Genomic DNA, 13,808 nt, shown 5'->3' with positions numbered 1-13,808 from the left:
AGCATCCATCAACATAATGGATTTTATTGTGATCCATGGAGAATGGACATTTTTCTAGAATTTCTTCTTAAGATCATGTGGAATTAGATAATCGAGCATAAATTAGGGTGTCGAATTTATGCTTTTGGTTTGCTTCGTTACTTGACTTTGGATTCGCTTATGTAGTCCCTGGACCCTGGAGACACGGAAATAAGCGCCATCTTTTGTAGCTTTTCACCAGTGGTCTTCATCGGGAATTCCCGGCTCTTCCAGCATTGCATTAAAGCATTGTAAAACAATATTGTAAACCCTGAAATGATTCCATCGCTGCCGCGTTGCACCTACTTTGATCTGAGGCCTCTGTTGCAATGGAGAGGAAGGTTGCTTGTTACACTTTTGCTTCGTGGAGCAACATGTTTTGACGTCAACCAATAACCTCGCTGTGTTATCAATTTCTGTACCATGAAATTCAGCTGGCATAAAATGTTAACGGTGATAAGCTTACGATGTTAAAACATCGTCTAAAATTGAATTACGTTTAACTCTTTGAAAATACCCGTGTGTAGCAATGGTCGGTGTAAGAGACATTAACTAAAGCACATTCGATTGCTCGCGAACCTCTTCGGTTCGGTGTTTAAAAAGGGGTGTAAAACATGCTTACGAAAATGATGCCGTGCCAACAAGAAACCCCCGACCAAAGTGAATCGAAAGATTTAGAAGAACGGTTCGTTTGACGCATCGTCAGTCAGCGAACTATTTATTTTTTAATAATCCATCTTAAACTTACTTTTTCTATGCTGACGAATCAAATTACCTTCGCATACACTTTTGCTATGCAACTTGCATACTTACATTTCTAATCAAATCCTCATCCTGGGTTTTCTGGCAAATGGCAGGTCTCGTTTTCTATCTGTCGTGCGATCTTCCGGTGGCAATGCGAACGAAAAGCTATCGCAATCATGCTGAAGTGTTGATCGACGACTGATGCAGATGGTTTTTGATTGTTGCCAAGCCCAGTCGATGTGAGGGTTTGACCAAAAATCACGTCGGGTATGCCTATTTGCGTTGTTCCACCCCTGGTTTCCATAAACTGTTTAAGCTTAAACCAAATAAAACTATTCTGTACACAAACGTGATGGATCGCTGTGGAAAGCCGTACGCAGACCCAACAGCTAAAAACCTTACATTTGCACGATGCACGATCTCGCAGTCATCACTAGCAGTTTGAACACGCGCACTTCGGACACGGGACACGATATGCGATCACAGTTGAGAGTTGAGACATCCGCCGCTAATAACGTGAACCATTTTTTTCGGGACTTGCGTTTTCGTTGAAATCGTTGCCTGGTGCAGGAAGGTGGACTGGACCTGCAGTTGGGAAGTTGGCTTACACAAACTGTTCCGTACTGTTGGCTGACATTTCCATAAGGCGCCAGGCGGCTTTCGGGTCCAGTTCGTTCGGGTCGCGGCATAGTACCCACACGTGATGGCAGCGCATCACCTTCTCTGGATCACCCTCGATGACGGCGCCTTTACCATCCCGCACGCACATGATCTGTTGCGTCTGGAAGGTGACGATCAGCACCGGACCCTGCTCCATCACCTTGCCCATCGCCAGGTCGACGTTCTCGATGTCGAGGATTTTCGAGTCGAGCCGGTAGCCGGCCTTTTGCGCCTGCGAGATCGGCGTGGCGATTATGTTGTACGTGCTCTCGAAGCACCAGTCGCGCAGCACCTCTAGCTCGCCCCGTACGATTGACTCCAGCACGTTCGGAATGATGTCGTTCTCGCAATCGCGCAGGAACTGCTTTTGGTCGAAGCTCGGATCTATCTTGCACAGCTCTGTCAGCGTCTCTGAGAGTTCCGTTTTCGAGAACAGGTTGCCCATGATATCGCTTACCTTGTCCGTCAGCAGCCGAGACGCTCGGATCATCGGGTTCTCGGACTCGTCGTACTGCATCTTCCACGTGAGCACCTTGTTCACGTACTGGTTGTTGTTTTTGAAGTCCTCCCACGACTGGTACAGCTTGCTGTCTTTATGAAGTTCCATCCCGGTCGCGTCCGCGTTCGGCTCTACGACACGGGACGACGCTTCGGAAGCCATCGACACCTCGACGCGCTTCCGAAGCTTCAGCGGACTGCGGTAAACACGTGCCTCGATACCCTGCGCGTCCATTTCCTGGCGCACAACCTTCGCCGTTTCGCTAATGCCGCGAAAAGCACCCGACTGGCCCAGCACCTGGCCCTTTTCGGCGAGCGTTTCGCCTACGCCGCGCGCCGTTTTGCCCAGCTCTTCGCCAAGCTGGCCCGCCTTACGGGCCAGGTCGGTCTTGGCCGCCTCGTCCAGAGCGTCCGACACGCGCCCTCGTATCTTGCCCAGATTTTCTCGCAACGCTTCGCTGCCCTTGTTCGCCTCCGACTCGACCGTGTTGAACTTTTGTCGTGCCGCCTTCAACGCATCGGACTGCTCCAGCCGCTCCGCTTCCTCACGGAACTTTTTTAGGTTCTCTTTCATCTCTTTGTTCTTCTCCATCTCCTGCTTGATGTTGTCTATCACTTGTGCGAAGAAACCCGGTCTTCGGGTAGAGTAAGTGCGCTACAGAGCGATAGGAAAATAGAGGAATCGATAACAGAAAAAAACAACTTCATAACTTTATGCAACCATACCGCGACAACCACTTACCACTGAACAAGGTACATTCCGCAGTGCTCCGGAAAGGAGTAAACCCGGTAGTATTCGGCCCGTTACGTTTAATCGATGCTAGACAAAAGAGTAAGAGTTCACAGTTTTAACATTTTCGTTATTTAATAAACATGCTACATGCTTTGCTCGGCCAAGGACTTGTCCCACATTAGGCTTTTGCCGATCAGCGAACAAAAATCACAACACCGGACCGGAGGGTTCTCTTACCATTTTCTTCGCTGCACACTGCTTTGGTCTGTTGGAAAAATATGTGAACGCGCTTAGGTCGCCCTGAAGGAGTCACAAAGGAAGTACTCGCAGCGATTTTCAGACAATTTGCATTGTTTAGCGCGAAAGACCGACCGGGGCCCTTTTTGTTGGAAATGATGAGCCAATACGAGCTAGTAAGTGCACATGACGTAAGTCTCCATGTGAACGAAGTGACAGCAACCGTCAAACTTCTGACATTCCGAGCAGGCGATGAAACCACGATCCTGGGGATGCTGTGTCAAATTTAAACAAACTGTTTGAAATTGAAATGAATTATGTATACAACCGTGTTGAAGTATATTTAGTTAAAGTATTAAAATAAGCAATATACAACTCTAATGGCTCCATGAGTGAAACGAATTCTGGCAGCTATGCAACTAAAGTTTATGTTTTTTCTTATCCACAGAGATGGTTTATGCGGAACAGAAAGTGTTTGCTGTCGCAGAAATCAAATTGTCACTATCGATGCGACAACCACGACTCCAACAACGACGACATCTGCTACCATCGGATCAACCGTTTCTACAACAAAACTAAAGCCAGTGGACAGTTTGATTTTTGATTCTGATGGGCCATCGTTAAGTTTACCAGAAACCGTATCCTATAAGCCTATCCCGCCTAACGAGAGTGCGCATGATCCGGCTCTGTTGCTCGAGTTATCTAATCTCCTTTTGAGTCATAGTATAGCGGACACATTCGATGCGTCTAACAATAATGCACTAGAAATAGAGCCAGCATCTACAAGCGGGTCCAACAAAGAGGGCAATTCCGAGACGACCACTATTAAGCCAGCAGAGATAATTGATGTCCACAGCCAATGCGGCATTAAGCGTAATCATGTTACAAGCCGCATTTACTTCCAGGATGAAGACGATGATGTACCAAAAGAGCCGGTGTTTGGTATGACAGAATATGCAGAGTTCCCCTGGACAGTTGCCATTTATCAACTAATACGCAATGGTACATTTGTATACCACTGTGGAGGAGCTCTTCTTAATAGAAAAGTGGTTGTAACGGCTGCCCATTGCGTATCCAAGTAAGTTTAAGCTTGGCCAACAAATAAGTATCGAGTTAAATTGAAGCTAAACCTTAAAAATCTATTTTACTTCTTCCTTTCACAGTAATCGACTCCATCCTAGCCGATACGTTGTGCATGCCGGGGATTGGGATCGAAGACATAAACAGGAAAGACTTCCTCACCAGGAAAGGACCGTTTCCCGGATAGTAGTGCACCCAAACTATTACTCCGGAGCGCTATTTAATGATGTGGCGCTACTGTTTTTCGACGAACCATTCAACGACATGACGGCTAATGTTGGCCCTATTTGTCTCCCGAGCGCAGCAAACATGTCCAGCTACAGTAACTGTGTGGTTACCGGATGGGGCGGATCACCAAAACAAAATAGAGCGCAAAGTGTACAGCAGTTTTCCAAGCTAGCACTGCTTGATCAAGCCCATTGTGAGGCAAAACTACGAGATCAGCCATCGTTAGGTAGAAAATTTAAGCTACACGAAAGCTTCGTGTGCGCCGATGTTGATGTAACCGTTGATTTATGTCAAGGTTCTGGCGGAAGTCCACTAGTATGCGAGAAAAACGGACATTATCATCTCATAGGTTTGGTGTCGTGGGGAATCGGCTGTGGGGACGGCATACCGTCCGTTTTAAGTAATGTTTCTGCCTTGAGCGAATGGATAATAGCCAATGTTTCCTGATGCATTCAACATAAGTATTTTAAACAATATATTGCAAACACCAAATGTATCCATCTAAGATGCTCTAATAGGAATACTCAATTTAATTACATTTATCTTTAATTGATTAATATTAGACATTTAGATGCAAAATGGATTATTACTGAAGTCATCAAAATTGTGTAGTTTGAACTTCACATGATTTTTTATAATTTTTTATTTTAATGCTTCAGCTTCTGAATTCATTCGTCGTAGAATTGATGATATCGGTAACTTATTTTATTTTACAAAAATATAAGAAAGAAAGTATGAGTAAGAAAAATAATTACATTAATTGAGATGGTCCCATTATGACATCGTAAAATACTGCCGAACTTTCTTTTCAGCAGCGCTTTCGGTTCCTGGATTTTGGACATGTTAGTTGATACTTGTTAGGACATGATAGTTGCCGATGTCGATACAAGATTCCCTGCGAGCTAAACTCTGCGTTGCAAGTTTTGCAACTAACAGGATTTTCGCGGTAATGTTGGAGCATATGAGAAAAAAACATATGTTGCATGATCTGTGCGCCGCAAATACTGCACTTTTTTTGTTCGGTATTGTGGATAAGCCGGGGACTTTTTTGCCTAGTTTTTTGCTGCTGTTGTGTGCTGCCTGGATGAACTTTTTGGTGGTGTGCTTTTAGAGATTGTTTGTGAGAAAAATGTCTTAAGCAGATTTCACAAGTGTACGGTTGTCTGCAGTCGTATAATGCCTGGTGCCGACGGAAGCTGTGTTTTTTTATGTATTCTTTGCAGCAGTTGTTGCAGCGGAACTTTGGCCGCGTAGAGTGATCGATCGTTGTCTGATTGGCCTCGGAGTCCGTATTTTCCTCTGTAGGCAGCATGTCCAATGTTGGCGATACCGAGGAGCCAGCATTGACAGTTCGGGAGCCGGAAGACTTGTCGGTAGAAGACATATCTGCGCTATCCAGGGGCGCAAGAATCAGGTTCCTTAAGGGTACCTCGTCGAAGCAATCTGGGGTGAATTTAACCTCTTCGGAAATCGTCATTTCCTCGTACTCGGAGTCCGAGGGCAGTTGCTTCGCATTGACTTCTGGCTCTTCCTGAAGCCTTTCCTGTTTAATCATGGAGAGATGTTCATCGGTGCAATTGCAACTGATTCTAAAGTTGTAAGCTATAATCATTTTGTTTACGCAATTTTTGCATAGCTTGTCCGGCAGACCATCTGAAGGAGAAACCTAAACGGTCCGATAGAGGTAAGACATGTTAAAATTGTATTATTTCACCATACCATTTCATATCGCAGATAAATTACCTTTATTCCGGTACATATCTCATATGCGCTTCCGTATGTTGCTATTGGTGAGTTCGCTCCATTACCACCGCATCCACGACACACTTCACCTTTTAACTTCAATTTGTTGGCCATTTCTCCCATTTTTAGCTCCAAATTGTTATATAGTTCAGTGTCAGTTATGTTTTAACAGACAACACTAAATCATCCAAATACAAAGTTCTATGGGAAAGAAAGGTCTGTACATAGCAATGGCGAGACATCACAATTTGACAGTTGCTGAACCATTCATTGCTGAGCCAGCCTGTTTTCAGCCTTGGCTTTTGGCGTTGTTGTTCATTTGTTGTCGATTGTTTGTGTTGTGTTTGAGTGTTCGGCAATAAACAATTCGCCTGCAAAATGCCGAAGAAAAATGCTTTCTTTTATTTTATCATCGATTACAAACACCGTGAGGAGTCGAAAGGGCGCAGATTCCGTGGCCTGCAAGACGTGTCGCGAATCGCAGGACCGATTTGGAAGGTAATTTGCTTTAACATTGGCCTTTTTACTCGATTTTGACGATGCATGGTAGCCTTGAACATGATCGTATGGTAAAATCGAGAGTCATAAATATACTTGTTGTTTTTAGGACATGGACGAACAGCAACGTGCGCCGTACGTAGCAAAAGCAAAGCAAGGTAATGAACAGGACAGGAAAAACCACGAAAGATTAAGCTGTCATGGGGTACCATTATCAACGCTAGTGGCTGAAGAGCGTGCTGTGAAGTCGAAAACCGCACTCATCCGGAGCCGCGTAGAAAAGATGATAAGAAACGCAGCTGAAAACAATAGTAAGTTTAATCGATGTTGGTGGAATACCCTTGGTTTACCGATGTCCGATGGTAAACGAACTTCTTTTTTATTACAGAATTGGAGCATCTCGAATTCTACTTCGTTTCATGTGGCTATTTCTGCCCCCTATCCGACGGCAGGTACGTGCCTGCAGAAATTGGCGCTATCCGTTACAGCCTAGAGGGTGGCGTAATGGCAAAGTTTCACACCCTCATTAATCCCGGCCCGCTCCCACTGGGAAAATCGTTAGAAGCGAAGGAGCACTCGAATAACTTCCATCAGCTTCCAATACCACCCGATGCGCTGGGTGAAACCAACTTTGAGCATATAGCAAACAAACTGCTTACTTTTCTCCAGCATTCCGAAAAGAAGATGCCTTTGCTGTTCACAGACCGAAATGGCATTCCGCATGTGGAGAGCATCTTAACGGATATTTTAAATGCAAAGACGACCGGTTTGGAGATTGTTGTATGTCCACTAGCTGAGATGTTTTTCGTACTGAAAAAGACCGTTTTGCACTACAGTCTCAGTCTTCCGGAAGGCTTCCCGTCGGAGAGCGTTCCTCAGATGTTGATCGATAGGGATTTGTATGCCTACACCGAGAATATCAGCTGTGCATTTCACGAAGAGAAAGGAAACGGAGTAGACTGTGCCCAGTCGCGCTGCGTCCGCTGGGCATACGCTATTTCGGACAGCTGCTGCCTTGATATGCACATTGATATGCTGCCAGGAGTGCACATGCCGTTGAACGGCGCCACTCTGGGTGAGATTGCCTCACGCTCACATGGTTTGGACTCGTCTTCGGCATCCAGCAAACAAAACTCTAGCGAGAAGAGACTAACTGGAACCAACCCAGGAAATAATGCGGTTTTCATCTCCGGCAGCGATATGTCTTATGGCTGTGATCGTGGAACGTATTCAAATCAGGATTCTTCGGATAGCGTCGGAGAAGAAAGGTTTGAGTTTGATAACAACAGTGCGGCCGGACTCAGCTCTATCCTCCCATCAGGGTTGGTACCTCAAGTGCGGGGAATTGGCCGTGGTCGTAGGATCCAGTTTGACAACACTCCTCCACTGCCTTGGAATCATCAACCACGTAAATAACTGCTATTACGACATGGCTCTCTCTTTCTTTTCGATTGTTTTTTTATACACCACATAAGTCTCACTACACAGCAGGCCAAACCAGGATGTCTCATTTGGAGCCTTTTGCATAGTGAGGTGATGGTTCTTCCAGTGATTAAGAGGATTTGAATGCCAGGCCCAAAATAATTGCCAGAACTGTGAGAATTCTGAGAATTTCTCTGAGCCTAAACTAGTCAGCCGATATTACGAACGGCTGACCACCGATGTATAATATACCGTCTTTCGGTCACAGTAACTCTCTTCGGAGAGGCCTTGTCCCACTTTGGGATGTTGTGCCACATAAGAAGAAAATAGTATAGTTATCCCGAATGTGGATCATTATGTAGACAACAGTACAAAGGACAATTTCTCAGTTTTGCAATTGCAAAATAATTGTTCCTCACAAAGTAAATGGCATTTTTTGCTGGTTTGCCTACTGTGTAATGACTATAATGGTATCCTCCGTAAATGGTATAAATTCTCCATGTGACAATGGTGCCATGAATTGTTTGTTTGACAATGTTACCCTGAAACTGTCCAACGATATATTTTACAACTTGAAACTCGTTTAACCCCTTCACAGTTTTGTCCGGCTTGGGTAGTTTTTGTTGCCTGTTTTTTTTTCGTTGTGCGACGTTGTTTCTAAGTGCACCTGCTTCAAAAACACGTCATTACTTGTTTGTACATTTCCAAAAATTGAAACAAAATTTCAAAATTTCAAACAAAGAAATTGAACAAAATTTAACCAGTATTGATCCAAATCACAAAAAATCCTAAAAAACTCAGCGGCTGTGAAGGGGTTAAAATAAAACTTAATTTAACGTAAACGCGATAGTCCGTAGACGATATGTTTATTGAAAGAAATAACAAAAAAATAAATAAATAGTACACACCACAACAACCTTTGTACCTCACCTAGGTGCATGCAATAAACGTCTCGTTAGAGCCATTCGAAAGATTTGTAACACTTTAAAGTAACATGATGTCAGCTAGAACAGTAAGAGTAAGAGTAAGAACAATTCACTTTGACTAATTATGTTGGGTTTTTTTTTTGTATTGGAATTCATTTACAGAACTCACAATTTCAAATTACTACAATTACGAGAGGGAAATAATTTTTCGGAATTTTACTTTTATGTTCCTCCGTAGATCAACAATCCATCCAGTTTCTGCCAATTGGACCGTTCTCCCTCGCCGCGCGGAAAGAAAGAATGAGAAAATGTTTGTACCGCGGTAAAAACATGGCAACAGCATCGAACATGGAAAGTCCAGCTCTACCGCACACAAGGCCAGGCACGCTTGCACGCGAGAACCGTGTGCTTGCCGGCTAAATCGAGTGGTTCTGGTTTTTGGCGAAACTTATCCCTCCGAAACCGGTCTGCATTAATTATAAAATTGATTAAAAGTTTAGTTGTTACTGTGCACGAACAGCACTACCCGCACTACGACCCGCCTGGAATCGTTTTAGCAAACCGTTGCGTCCCCTCCTCCTCCGAGCCGTTCGCTCGAATGTACGTGTCCGGTTCGCAGCTCGGGGATCGCACGAAAAACCGCACGGTGTTAGTTTTTTGGCAAATGTGTTCACCCAGCTACTCCGGTTGTTTCGATTCTGGTTCTTTTTAACCTACCGAAAGCTGCACCGGGGGAAACATGATCGCAGCTAGGGGCGGCGAGCACTGGGAAAAAGTTCGCCGTTGTGTGTACCTTCGGTTTCGAAACGGCGACGTCGAGTGTTTTACAACGCTTGGCACCTAATAGCAAGACGGACCCCGCCCGTACCTGTGCACTTTGCCTAAACTATTTCCCTGGGCAACAAACCGCTGTTCCGTTCGCAATTGTGGCGTGCGATGTCCGAAGTGAACTTTATCGGCTGTTTTGAAGATTCATTATTATGAAGCATGTATTTGTTTTGTTAACTTCTTTGTTAGCACGCGTCTGCCATTGTTGGCTTAACATGTCCGAGTTTAGAATAGAAACAATCAGTCAGTTTAGAGTATTGAAACCGCGTACATGTAGTCGGTATTGAATAGTCTAAACATTCGTACGTGCGTGTTCGTGGGTTTAACTAACTGAACCGGATGCTGTTTATAGTCCAGTCATAAAACGTAGTTGCTATATCGTGAAAGAAGTTGTGTTCTTGGATAAACGTGCTCTCGTGATGAAGACTGTCTGCATTTGTTTGTGTGTTATGCCAGCTGTATATTGACCTGCGGCTTTCTAAATCGAGCCGTCGGCCTTGGTATCGGTTGGCATTCGATAATTACATAATTAGGTCGGCTCTTCGATTGCCGTTTCCCGGCACCGGCGCTGTGTTCACGATGCGGGTGCGTATTTGATGGAAATAAATTGAACGTGTGGACCTGCCCGCCGGTCGAGTGAAACCGCCGACGCAGCTGCAGTAGATTACATTGGAAGTCCTCGCCCGGTGTTTGCCGGCAGTGGGATAAATTCAATTAGCTGAGGTGTTGGTGCCTGAGAGTTTCCTGCCGTCTATGCGTCGAATTGCAAACAACCAAGCAAACCGAAGCAGCATCCGCCGGGCATCGGTATCTGTTCATACTTGCTTGCTGCAAGCTGAGAAATCCGACGAGGCATCGGCGACGCCATCGATGCGCTTCGGATTCTACGCAGCGAGGAGCTCGTAGGCGGTATGTATCTGGCTCGGTGAATTATTGGTACGTAGTTATCCCTTTTTATCCGTGCGATGTCGCAGCTGCGAACCGGGTCCGTTCTCGGTATGCCTATGGGGGCCCGTGCCATTAGTTTACCTACATGTACGTAGTGCCCTTGGTGTCACGGGTGCCTCGACGAGTTTGTCTTACTTTCTGACCAAAGAAAACAGTTCCACAACAGGATGGAACGCAACGATTAATCACACTAATGACTGGCGCCCGGATGCTGCGAGCCACCGGCAATGCGGGTGGCACCGCGATTGTTTGATTAATAAGCATCCCAAAGATTGATCGGACGTCTTTTCTTCCGATGGAGTTAGTTCGACTGTTTTCTTGCTGGCTTGCTACTGAACCACCATTAGACACTTGCTCCCACGAACCATACATGTTTCCCGGGTGATGGGCAGCTCATTTCAGAGGGCTTTCAGTACCGTTACCGTTAGCTCAAGAAACCTCGTTGCCAAATGATGCGCACGAGGATAAACACGTTTTAAATTAAAATATGTGAAATGGCACCACCATTTAAACTATTTATTGATTACGGAATGCGCACAAGAAAAAGGTCCGATTCAGCATTAAGTGAAAATAAGCTTAAAAGTTTGCATCAATTAGTTAAAGTCAATTGCTAAAGATGTACTTTATCGCATGTCATTGTATGTTGAGTTACAACTATTTCAGCATCATGAAAATTTAAAGAGAGTCGCTACACTCAACGTTTGACACAGCTAGGATATAACGGATTAAATTGCAGCGTAAGTTCGACCTACTTCACGTTTGCTCGGCCAACAGGTACGAAGAAAGACGGTGTTCCAGCTGCAAAGCAAAAGCTACATTTCAATCATAATTTCGTTTCATAGCGTTTTCCATAACAAGTTGCTTGCGCCCGGTCGGCTTTTCCACCTTGCGGCTCGCGGTTTTCGGTGTAATTAAAGAGGTACTTTTCAGTACACTTAGCCTCGCCGGGATCGCTTGCACAAATACACGCTGATTAATCACTATTTAGCCTGGGGGTTGGCCGCGAGTGTTTGTATTGCACGCAGCCCATCCCCCCCTCTCTTCGGCTCATCCCTCCGACCGACGCCATTTGCCGAGGTTGGTTGTAATTAATTTTAATAGAAACGTTGAGGAAAAAAATCCTCCGAAAGCAGAAGTGTTTGATTCTAGTTCGGTCGAGTCTTACTTTCGCTCTCTTCCCCCCCCCCCCCCCCCTCTCTCTCTCGTACATATTTCTCCCCCATCGCCGTCCGTTTGTTCTAGCAAAACTCCGCCGCAAACCATCTCCCACGCAGCAACCCCACGAAGCGGGAAAGCCGTTCTACCGCGAGCGGGTTGGAAAACTCGTCGCCAAGCAAAGGCGGGCGCAGGGCAACCACTTGCGCGTTTTCTTAGATGAATTTAGCATACTTTTGAAAAGGACTCCGGAAGCTGAAGCAGACCCCCCAGCCCAACCCTTCAGCCCAACCCTCAACCCCGGTGTTCGGGGCGGGGCGGAGCGAAAACGGATGAAATTAAAACTTGATAATTGTTTCCCTTTTCGGAGCCGGGGAGGAAAAGCTTATGCTAATGTAGACGCGATTGGTGGGGCGCCCAGCGCCTTGAGGTGTGCGAATACCGCTGACGCGTGCACGATGGGGGAGGAAGGAGGGGAGAGGGAGGGTATTGTAGGGGGAGAATGCAGTGTGCTTGGAAAAGCTTAAAGAAAACTCAATCTTTCCCCCAAATAGATTGCAGCTTGCTTTCAACCTGCCACCTCCTACCCGGTCGTCGTTCGCTCACTAGACCAGAATAATGTTTCCTTCGGGGTAATGTCTGTATTACGTCCTCCTCCACCCCTCGTCCAGTGTTCGCACCTTTCACGGCGGCTCCAACCCATTCAACTGTGTTCCCATTGGTTTTCCCGAGTGTGCCCGCTTATACGATGCGAATTTTCCCACCGTTGACACTCACATGCCTCCCTCCCTTTCCCCCCTCCTAGCCGAAAGCTTAATTGTTTCAAGTGCGGTCGATTTAGAGAGGAGCACACTTGATGGCAACCGGCTTACGGCGGCTTGCGAGGTGACGAGCGAGAGAACACCGTTCTTGGTGGTTTTGTGGGCCCAGGCAAAAATATATAACGACACGGTGTTTCGCAGTGGCTGCTTAACTGTACCACCTCTCCACCATTCCCCGCTCGGCCCATAGCACCTAGTCTAAGAATTTCCATTGGCGCTCCAAAGCGTGTGGAGTTTGCCCCGACGCAGAGCCACTTTCCCAATCCAAGGCAATACGGCCCCGGGGACAACTTGCCAGTATCTTACTTTAATTCGCCACGATCTCCCGCCACGACCCTCCCACCCCACTGCGCAACGGAAAATGGAGGATCGGTGGCGATGAGTGCCTTTTGAATGGCAATTTCCTTTTGATTCGCGCTTTTCCCCGTGCGACCCGAACCACGTCGTTTTTCGAGAGCCGAACGGCGTGTGCGGGGGACAGGCGCGGAAGTATAGATAGTTGATGAAATTTAATTAGAATACCCCGCGCCCGTTCCTCCCCCCTTCTCCCTTCCGCCAGCGGAATCAAATCTGTTCCGATCGCTTCCGTTCGTCGTCGGAGGAAGGCAAGGCAGGAAGTGGAGTCGAGTTTGTCTTTTCTCGTCGTCTCCACCGTGTGTGCGTGTGTGTGTTGATGGTGGTGGAAAATTAAAAATGGGAAAACGAGTTCTTACAGGTGTGTGTGTGTGTGTGTGTGTGTGTTTTTGCTTCAGCACGGACGGGCGCATTATTTTCGCGCTTCGCTTTCGTAGTTGTTTGTTGAGCCAATCAGGTTTCCCGCATCCAGCATCCCACCGGTTGTTTCCCAACAGCCTCTCACACCCCTCCCCCCTCCACCCGCGCCGCCCGGAATCACTCAACACCGGTGAAAATTTCGATTGAACCCTGGTTCGTCCTTTGGTCCTTTGAGTAATGAAAGAGAACAGAACTGCTTTCGTCTGAAGGGATTTGTTTTCCTCCCCACCACGCGGAATGCGGTGCGTTTTTCCTTTTATCGAAATTGTAACCTAATCGTTGCCGGAGCAACGGAATCCACGTACGGGCAAGCCCAGCTTCTGTCGCAGCTTTTCATCGATTCGTCACCATCAGCATGCGATCAAATCGCTTTAATACCCCGTGTCGCTAACCTCCGGAGTCGGCAGGAATTTTCCAATCCCGGCACCGTTTCCCCCCGGATCCTGCCTGCATGGTTCGGTTTGATTTCCGCCAAAAAAACCGAAGCGGGATCAT

The 13,808-nt window shown here is 46.4% G+C and overlaps 2 protein-coding genes across 2 annotated transcripts; one reads left to right on the top strand and one right to left on the bottom strand.

The window, feature by feature from the left end:
* Positions 1–1,049: 1,049 nt before the first annotated feature.
* LOC131290455 (mitochondrial import inner membrane translocase subunit TIM44-like) lies at positions 1,050–5,753 on the bottom strand. The gene is made up of 3 exons (XM_058319603.1): positions 5,628–5,753; positions 2,663–2,740; positions 1,050–2,575 (listed from the first exon to the last, which is right to left on the bottom strand). The coding sequence occupies exons 1-3, from the start codon at positions 5,751–5,753 to the stop codon at positions 1,367–1,369; spliced, it is 1,413 nt and encodes a 470-aa protein (XP_058175586.1). The 3' UTR covers positions 1,050–1,366.
* A 496-nt stretch (positions 5,754–6,249) lies between these two features.
* On the top strand, positions 6,250–7,900 carry LOC131290843 (protein maelstrom homolog). The gene is made up of 3 exons (XM_058320027.1): positions 6,250–6,439; positions 6,549–6,750; positions 6,828–7,900. Exons 1-3 carry the CDS (start codon positions 6,320–6,322, stop codon positions 7,853–7,855), a joined length of 1,350 nt encoding a protein of 449 aa, XP_058176010.1. The 5' UTR covers positions 6,250–6,319; the 3' UTR covers positions 7,856–7,900.
* Positions 7,901–13,808: the final 5,908 nt, after the last annotated feature.

Source organism: Anopheles ziemanni, chromosome X (genome assembly GCF_943734765.1).
Source record: "Anopheles ziemanni chromosome X, idAnoZiCoDA_A2_x.2, whole genome shotgun sequence".
NCBI classification, from domain to species: Eukaryota; Metazoa; Arthropoda; class Insecta; order Diptera; family Culicidae; genus Anopheles; species Anopheles ziemanni.
This window is presented reverse-complemented; position numbering and strand designations above follow the sequence as displayed.

Excerpts from the sequence above, each read along its gene's own strand:
- LOC131290843 (XM_058320027.1), top strand. The coding sequence starts at position 6,320 with ATGCCGAAGAAAAATGCTTTCTTTTATTTTATCATCGATTACAAACAC. Across the intron at positions 6,440-6,548 it reads TCGCAGGACCGATTTGGAAG|GACATGGACGAACAGCAACG; the intron begins GTAATTTGCTTT and ends TGTTGTTTTTAG. Across the intron at positions 6,751-6,827 it reads AAACGCAGCTGAAAACAATA|AATTGGAGCATCTCGAATTC; the intron begins GTAAGTTTAATC and ends TTTTTATTACAG.
- LOC131290455 (XM_058319603.1), bottom strand. The coding sequence starts at position 5,753 with ATGATTAAACAGGAAAGGCTTCAGGAAGAGCCAGAAGTCAATGCGAAG. Across the intron at positions 2,741-5,627 it reads CCCCAGATTGCTTCGACGAG|CATCGATTAAACGTAACGGG; the intron begins GTACCCTTAAGG and ends TCTTTTGTCTAG. Across the intron at positions 2,576-2,662 it reads GGAATGTACCTTGTTCAGTG|CGCACTTACTCTACCCGAAG; the intron begins GTAAGTGGTTGT and ends ATCGCTCTGTAG.